This window comes from Vipera berus (genome assembly GCF_964194415.1).
Source record: "Vipera berus genome assembly, chromosome: 6".
NCBI lineage: Eukaryota > Metazoa > Chordata > Lepidosauria > Squamata > Viperidae > Vipera > Vipera berus.
Window position 1 is genome coordinate 61,313,202 of NC_138208.1, and position 9,285 is coordinate 61,322,486.

The 9,285-nt window shown below is 36.0% G+C and overlaps 1 protein-coding gene across 1 annotated transcript; it reads right to left on the minus strand.

Annotated features, from left to right (window-relative positions):
• Window positions 1-808: 808 nt before the first annotated feature.
• On the minus strand, window positions 809-8,935 carry RBX1 (ring-box 1). The gene is made up of 5 exons (XM_081331869.1): window positions 8,776-8,935; window positions 7,319-7,397; window positions 3,912-3,982; window positions 2,665-2,750; window positions 809-957 (listed from the first exon to the last, which is right to left on the minus strand). Exons 1-5 carry the CDS (start codon window positions 8,851-8,853, stop codon window positions 945-947), a joined length of 327 nt encoding a protein of 108 aa, XP_081187995.1. The 5' UTR covers window positions 8,854-8,935; the 3' UTR covers window positions 809-944.
• Between the last annotated feature and the right edge of the window lie 350 nt (window positions 8,936-9,285).

The window sequence follows — 9,285 nt, forward strand, 5'->3', positions numbered from 1 at the left end:
TGTATAAAATATGCCTTAAAATGTGTTTAGAAGCTTTTGAGTGCCTTCTTATTCTCTGCATATATAGGACAAGAACAAATAATGTTACTAAAATTTCTGCCCTGCAAACATTTTGCTCTGCACCAGTCTGGATACCTGTGGATCAGAATAATTAAAATATTTTATATTCACCAGTCTGTGAGATATTACATGCCACTATACTATTTGCTTAAAAATTGTTTAAAAATTCCTACAACCATGCTATATATGCATTTGTAGAGGTATTGAGAAGTTGTGAAAAATTATAAACTTCTGATCAGTTTCGTATCATCTTTTGGCAGTATGAACATTACTGTTATAAATCTGGATTTATTTCTGAAATCAGAAAAACCCACGATCAGATTCAAGCTGAATTGCTCATTGCTTATTGAAATTACCAGTTTTCTTTACTTGTTATATGAGCATCTTGTCTTAACTTAGAAAAACCTACCTTACTGGACTTCTCTAATTCCCCATAGGAATGATGTAGTTAATTTAGCATAGGTTTTGCTGTTGTAGATCATGAAACATGTTCTAGTATACTTACCTTTTGTAAGAAATGGAAAAGTGGCTTCATATTGCTGATCTCTACAAGTTTTAAATGTTATGATTTGATGACAGCTGCATTTGTTTACACAAGGGTTTTTGACCATGTGCTTTTTATAGGTTGCATTAGTCAACTGTATGCAAATTATGGATTATGTGTAAATAATTATTCAGAATATGTAATTGCAAGGAACTGATGACTAAAATAATTAAAGTTATGAAAATTCAAGAAGCAACTCAAACAGGAGACCAAAAAGGTTTATTATTACTCACAATGACTGCATTAAGAAAAAACAAAAATGGCATAACAGAATCAGCCCACTTGCACTGTGAAAGGCTTAAGTTAAGACAGAATAAACTTGGGGATCTTGGCTCTCCTGCTAATGTCCATACCTAGAAAAAAAAGTATTTTCCTTTTAGGACTAACCAGCAATTATGTCAGAATACAATCATTTTTCTAAGCTACAAAAAAATTATTTAGCTTTATAATTTATGGCAGGGATAAATTTATTTATTTATAGAACTGCTTATCTCATGTAATGATTCTAATTGGTTCAAAATAATCCATTGAAAATAATATATACATATATACATACATGTGTGTGTGTATATATATGCATGCGTGCACGTGCGCACGCACACACACACACACACACACACACACCTCCTTCTGGCACCAGGCCAAACAGCTTCCCAACAAAACTCCCATCCTAGCATAAAGGAAAAGTCAGTCTCCATGGACTACCAGAAAGTTAAAAGGGTAAGATCCCTCAGATTTCAGATGGGGGGGACTACTCCAAAGGGCTGGGGCAGCCAGAAAAAAGACATGTCTCTGAAGTCCCATCAGATGACAACATTTAAGGGAAGGGGACCTGGAGTGCGCATATCTAACAAAGTGGGATGGGCAGATATTCTCAGGGAGAGATGTTCCTGCAAATAACCTGGCCTGTGCATTATCTGGTTAGTACTTGGATTGGAGAACAATAGGAAATAGCAGGAAAGTTAGCTAAATTGGTTTTGAAAAAACGTACTAGAAGAAAGTGTAAGTAAATCACTTCTGGTTGGTAAGAAAATTACACTGCTTGTTAACGGCTGTTTTGCACAAGCTGGCAGTTCTGCCATTTAAAAAGGAATGAAACGTCATGCTTATACCATATTTAACTCATGGGCAGTTGATATGAAATGTATTGCACACTACATTACATGACACAGAATGTTCAAAATCTCTGTAAATCTTAAGCAATATTATCACCTTGCTCTGAAGTTCTATTGATTCTTTTATGATGCTGCGATTTTATTCTTTATATATTAATTAAGGTCAACAGAAATCTCTCAATGTTACAGAGATTGTATTGCTGCTTATTACAATAAATACTGATACTTTATCAAATTTAACAGTCATTTGGCCATAAATGTTACTAATGTAGTTGCAAATCTGCCTCATTCTTTGGTTGCAAATCTGTATTTATCAAATTAAGTTTACAAATATACTTTATACTGTTATTGGTATCTTAATAGACATTAGATTAACTAACTTTATTTCCAAAAATGCTTAATCCTGAGTACAGGATTCTATTTTAAGCTCTACCGTTCCCAAGGTTTACCCTTAAGTCAAATTTGTATGTAAGCTGGAACAATATTATTGTATAAGTAATATTGTATATTGCACTTGAACCATTATTTAACTTGAATCACTGTATATTTAACTCAAATTTTGCTGCAGTAGGCTCCATTCTTAACTGGGGGTTATTCTTAAACCAGGGAATTTTTAACCTGAGGACTTGTACTCAATCATTCTAATGTAATGAAATATATGTGCAATCTTGAATATCTGCATACAAGTATATGCTATACTTTTATCAATGACACTTTTTTTCTGCCTAAAGGGTTAATTCATACATGCTCATGCATTTTCCCTTTAAGCAAATGTGGTAATGTTGTACTTCATCTACATCCCTTTAAAGCAGATGGAAGTGCCAATTTCAGCTTGCCAAAACACTTTTAATGTAACTCTACCTATAATCAAAACACCTAGCTGAAATTAGATATATGCTGTGGTTAACAATATTTCCGTTATTTAGGCAAGTGTATGATACTTACTTCTGAAACTCCCATTCTCGATTATCTAATGGGCATACCTGTCGAGTCTTAAGCCAGCGGGAAATGCAATGAAAATGGAAAGCATGCTAAAAAAAAGGGGGGAAAGTTATGAAAATAGCATGCTGTAAACTTTTTTATTTCTATTTTTACTTTGTAGAATTGCTTCAGAGGATGAGATCAGCAGCATATTTGGGGTAAAAATTATCACCAGGAATTACAAGGCAAAGCCTGATATATAGATCTCCACCCTCTATGTGACCCATCCTCTCAGCTTTTAGCTTTCTATTTACCATATTTTTCGGACCATAAGACGCACTTTTTTCCCCCCAAAGTGGGGGGGAAAACGAGGGTGCGTCTTATGGTCCGAAGGTGATCCGTATGGCCAGCCCCAACCTCTGCAAGTGGAGCACGAATCGGCACGTGCTGAGAAACGCCGATCTCACGCTCCTGCACTCTCCCTCGCTTGGTTTCAGCTTCCCTTGCTACAAGAGAAAGCAGGCTGAAACGGAGTGAGGAGATTGCCAGGAATGCGAATCGGCTGATCTCGCGCTGCTGCAATCTGCCTCGTTTCAGCTTGCTTTCTCTTGTAGCAAGGGAAGCTGAAACCGAGCGAGGGAGTTTGCAGGAGCGCGAGATCGGCCGATTCGCATTTCTGGCAATCTTCCTCACTCCGTTTCAGCTTGCTTTCTGCAAGAGAAAGCCGGGCTGCAGGGCCGCCTCCGCGGGTACTGCTCTAATGCAGAGAGGGAAGGACAAAGAGGGAGGGAAGGAAGGAAGGAAGGAAGGAAGGGACAATGGGAGAGGGAGGGAGAGAAAGAGAGAGGGAGAGAGAGAGAGAAGGAGAAAGAATTTTTTTTCTTGTTTTCCTGCTCTAAAAACTGGGTGCGTCTTATGGTCCGGTGCATCTTATGGTCCGAAAAATACGGTAATCCTTTTAATTTTAATTGCTTTGTATTGTTTTTTACCTTTTTATTGTAAGCTGTCCAGAGTCACTATATCAATGAGATGGGCAGCATAAAAAATTAGTAAATAAATACAATAGTTTCAACTAAATACAATAGAGTAAACAAGTTTCAATTATGTTACAAAGGAGAATGCTATTAGGTTCACTGCATTCCTCCAAATTTAGAAGCTGGCTGTAAATATTTTTCTTCTTAAGACTTCTAGTAATCTTTTTATTACTGGAAATAATTATTAGTAATTTGAATAATAAATGTATTTAAATAGTATAAAAATAGATTCCTTACATTACAAACACCCCACGCAACAGTGCATTCTTCAGAGGTAGCTGATGCTTGGTTAGCTTGGCATTCTATACCTGCAAGAACAAGAACAACATTAATGTTAGGATTCATAGCTATTTATTTGAATAGCTGAAACAAGAACCTGTGACAACAAGTATGTTCTCTGCTAAATGTGGGACTGGAGAAATGAGACAGCTATATTGCATGAGTAACAAAAAAGGCTTAATAAGACATAATAGACAATTTCTCCATTTATTTTCATTACATCATAAGAAGCTATAGAAGCCAACAGACCAAGCATACAACCTTGATTTTCATAATCATAGTGACACGGACTAATGTGTCCATGCATGACTGGAATGAGTCTTAAAGCCCCCCCCCCGAAAGGGGGGGGCTGGGCATAAAAATATTCCTTCTACTAGAATATACTTCATGGATGTGTAACTGATAGCTCTCCAAAGGCTGAGTGCAGCCCTAAATGCCTTCAAATACTGCCATCAAATAATAATTTGCAATGTGACAGAAAGGGAAAATTAGTAAAAACACTGGCATAATTATGCTATCTACATTTAGCTAATGTAATTTAAATGAATTCTATTTATTTAATGTGGTATACTTGCTATTGAAATCTCTTAACAGTTTACAATAAATTTAATATCAAGACATTAAAAATAGATAAAATAAGTAAAAAGAAAACAAATCAAGAGGAATAACAATATTTCAGACTCAATGATTTTTTTGCAAATGGCAAAGGAAATTTATTAATTTGAATCATTAATTTGAATTTTGAATGGTTATTTACTGCAAATCTCAAAATTAAGAAATGGTGCTCAAGGCAAATTGGGATTATCAATTTATTTTTGGCAAATTATGTTCACCAAAATAGTTCATAGGAAGAATATGAACTGCCTTTGGCAGAAAACTAAGGATTGCATATGGGTCTTCACAAGCAGAGTTGAAATTTAACTACATTTTGAATCCATCATTCTGATTCTTAAGGACAATCAAATGCTATTAAAAACAAGCTACAGTATTGATAATACAATATTTGTGTCATAAACCACTGTGAATTCCATTTTACTTTTGTAGCTTTAATTTCCTAGCCTTTATCAAGTAACCATTCATTCAGGGCACTAGTTAAGCTGAAAAAGAGAAAGAGAACTAGATTCCATTAGAAGCAACTTAATTCCAAATTAACTCCAAATTACTATTCCATTAGAAGCAACTTAATTCCAAATTAACTCCAAATTACTATTTATTTATTTATTTTATTTATTTTATTACATTTCTATACCGCCCTTTCCCGAAGGACTCAGGGCGGTTTACAGGGTAAATTAAAAAACCGAATACAAAAGTTAAAACAAGTTTTAAAAGAAAAAATTGTATGTGCCCCTGTCAAATAAAACCCCCATTAAAATCAAATTTCCTCAGCCTGGGCCAGAGAGCTCGAAGAGCCAGGTCTTCAGGCCCCGGCGGAATGAACGGAGGTCGGGGGCAGTCCTCAACTCCACTGGCAGCTGGTTTGATTTTTCTCAGCAATTATTGTAAATTTTAAACCAATACAAACTTGTAGCGTCTTGTAGCAATATTTTATGGAGTTGAAAATTTCGCAACCAAATTCTAGAGTCCACTTATATTCTAAAAACCATGTTATTTATACCGTTTCTACTGCCCAGTTTTATATAGGGGTTTCAGAACAATGAGACAGTAGATAATATCAAAAAGTTAAGATTGCTGTAATGTGCCATACCTGGGGCATCATGTATATATATGCATATAATCTTTAACTAGCTATTTCCTAAAAACTATAAAATCAGATTTTAGATACCTAAATACAGCAGGATTTTTCTAACCTAAGAATGAAGAGCCCTTTTAATCTGAGATCCCCATTTTCTCAAAGGAAGTAATCAGGGTCATACCAGCAAAGGTAGGATTTATCATGTTTACCTCTTTCCTTCTGTGATGAACATAGACAAATGTACATTTGGAATACGGTTGCAGAATGGTTTAATTTCATTTATTTGGTTGAATATACATAATATGGCCATTTTAACACCAAAGGATAGATTTGAAACAAACAGACACAGATCTAGTTTTCACTGTATATCTATATGAATCCATTTAGAAGCACAAAAATATCCTCACAATACTTGTTCATGTGGCAATATGTATATTCAGGGTCATGTTTCTTCCCTTTCTCATTTTTTCCTGTTTTCTGTCAATTTGAAAGGTTATTTTATCGTTCTGTAAATGGTTTTTCTGTTTTCGACATTAGAAGCAGCTAATCAAAAAAGTGAAAAATGAAGAGGTACTACATTTGTTAGATTTTAGCAGCTTATATTTTGGTTTGACAGAAATTAAACATTTTAAGTAAACACAATCAATGTATTTATAATTACCGTTTGAATAAACCTTTTTCATTTTTCTATTCATAGTTTCATAAGCAAACCAAGTTGATATAATCTGTCAAATCCTTAAAAAATGATCTATTCTTCCATTTCCTCCCAAATTTGTTTTTCACCTAGAAAAAGAGGTTTTCTATTCTTATTTCAAAGTTCTGGGACATTCATATTTTTATATGCATCACTGGTTAGTTCTTATCTGCAATCCTAGTAAGCTGGATATCCCTTCCTAAGTGTAAAAAGGATGGCGATATGCATACAGACAGTTTCACATTAACATTTAACACCACTATTTTATAAATGGCTCAGCAGTCAACTGGCAGACAGTATAATGCATTTAGCTTAGTTGTAATATATTTGTGGCTTCTTGATCTAACTTTCATCTTTGGATTACTCTTTAAGGAAGATGTACAGAGTATATAGCAATATTACAAATCTGAGGTTAGCATTAGAGCACCAGGGTTGTCCCTAAGGAAAACATATATGATGTATCAGCCCAAGAATGGTGTTGGCCTCCAAGATGATATGCTCCTTCAGTAAATCTACAAGCACTGCAGTGGAAATACAATATATGTCCATTTAAAATAGATAATCTCTGGATTCCTGATACAGTAACAAATCCTGGATGCATCTAGCCATTCCTTTCAGCTAGCTTTTTTATGCCATATTATGTGAAACAATCTGGGCATATTTTTTTCAAGAATCTTATCAATATTCTGAAGCAGGGAAGGAAAATTGATCACACAGAAAAGATACAGCAAGAGATGTTTTACTACAATCTGCATCAAATTGCTATCTTGACAGAATTTATGAAATCCATTACAGCAGATCTCCAGTATTTTCAGTAAATTAACAGAAGGCTTTATGTCACACTTCACAAAGTTCTTCTAGTTTCCATTTGAAGTTATTTTTTCATTATGTCACTGGACTTTTCTATTAGTCTTTGCACATCTGTAATTATAGGACTTGCAATGCACAAACACATATATTCTCTCTAAAGGTACTCACAGAGATCCATAATATGGTTTCTGCATATTGCACAGTTGTCAACCACGATGTCCCAAGCCCAGAGAGCAACTGCATTCCACTATAAAAAGAGACATTTAAGTGCATATAGGTATCTACAAAAAAATAAATTTTGCCTATTTCCTCCATCATCCCTGACCCAATATTTCATTCAGTATGTTTCATTGAATAGCAATACACAGAATCAATCGTATCTAGTTATTTTATTAACACTTTTCATTCAGTCCCAGTGATTTTTCCCAACCATTAGTGTTATTGCACAAATGTATTCTATTGTTCTCATTAACAAAAAAACCCCCAAAGCCTTATTCATATTTCATATTAAGCCATACTTGATTTAACTATGGATTACATGCTAAAGTTTCAAACTACTGTTTCCAAATTACCATATTAATACATCATATTAATCCAAATCAAATAAGGTGTGTGTATGTGAACCCCATACAAGAAATATAAGAAAAACAAAAAAACATTTTCAATAACCAGTGGATCATTAAAGCTGAGCCAGTACCTTTTTCTCAATCTGACTCAATACATATGCTAAAAGCTACAATATAGTAATATTTAATGTTTTAATAATTTAACGCACATTAGTTACATCCATTTTAATAGCAATTAAATTTGACTTTTTTCCTTCAATGTGCCCTCCAATTAGAAAAGATTGTTTTGTAACTCAAAACTGAAAAAATGTTATTTCAAGTAAATATAACTAAATTTTGCTGCAGTTGCTTTCAGTCTGTTAGCAAAGATTATTTTTAAGCATTTCATTTTCCTTTACTATGAAATTTCAGAAGAATTATTGTTCCATGGAGATGGTCCTATATACATCTTCGTCTTTAGCTTTTACTCCAATTAGCCAACCACAGTGACAGCTACAAGTATCCTTACAAATCACCTGTAGTCTCATACACACCTAACACTTTCATTTCTAGTGAACTAAGTTGTGGGACTAAGTCATAAGGACATATATTGATTGGAAATTAATATGTTCATATTTACAAACATTGCCATATACATGTAGGTTAGGAAGACCGATTGGTATGACGTTAGAACGGAGCAAGAAGGGCCAATTCCCTGATGTATCATTTATCCAGTAATTTTTTGGTCACAGATCTGACTGTCCCGTCCCCCCCGCCCCCCGCAAGCATCCCAAATCAAAGAACTACGAGAGCTGGTAATCGAAATGCCGTCTTTAAAAAGCCTAGTGACTAGTTTAGTCCACCGGTAAACCTCTCCCTCACTTTCCTATCATCCCTCTCTTCTTCCCATAGCCTTTGGCGGCTCATTCCCACGCATGACAGCCCCTTCTCAAACTCGGTCCAGGAGGATGCTGCCTAATCTAAACATCTGCCCATTCACATATAATAAAGAAGCGACACCCTCTCTAGTCCGTTCGGCTTCGTTACCATAACAGGTCAAATCGCTTTCCCTTTTCTCACCTTCTTTACTTCAAAGCGCTTTTTACCGGCACCACTGTTTGTCCCACTTGGAGTATCAACATCCATCGCGGCAGCCATTTTGGACGAGGAAATCCCTGCAGCGGTCTACCCTCAACCCGCATGCGCGTGACTAAATATAAAAGCCACGCGATAGCTTCCTCCCCCCCTTAATATTGTAATGTTCGGTGGCTGACCCCCTCCCCTTCCTACAAGCAGGTGTGAACGAAAAGGGAGCGCGAGGTGGGGCCTGATCACGTCCCACTTCCCTCTTAAAGGCGCTGGCCAAGGCGGGGCCCTTTACGCAGGCCCTCGCGTACTCTTCGCTGTCGCTCATCGCCGGTTGCCCGACGCTGGTAGGGAGGGTGGAGGAAGCGGGGTAGAGCCTCGTAGACGCTCGTTTAAAGAGATACTCCCGAATTACTCAACGTCAGTTGATCTCAGCCGCAGAAAAGGCAGGCTTTCCAAATCTGGTGGCCCTACCTTTTATTTCCTTGTTGCCAACTAGTGATT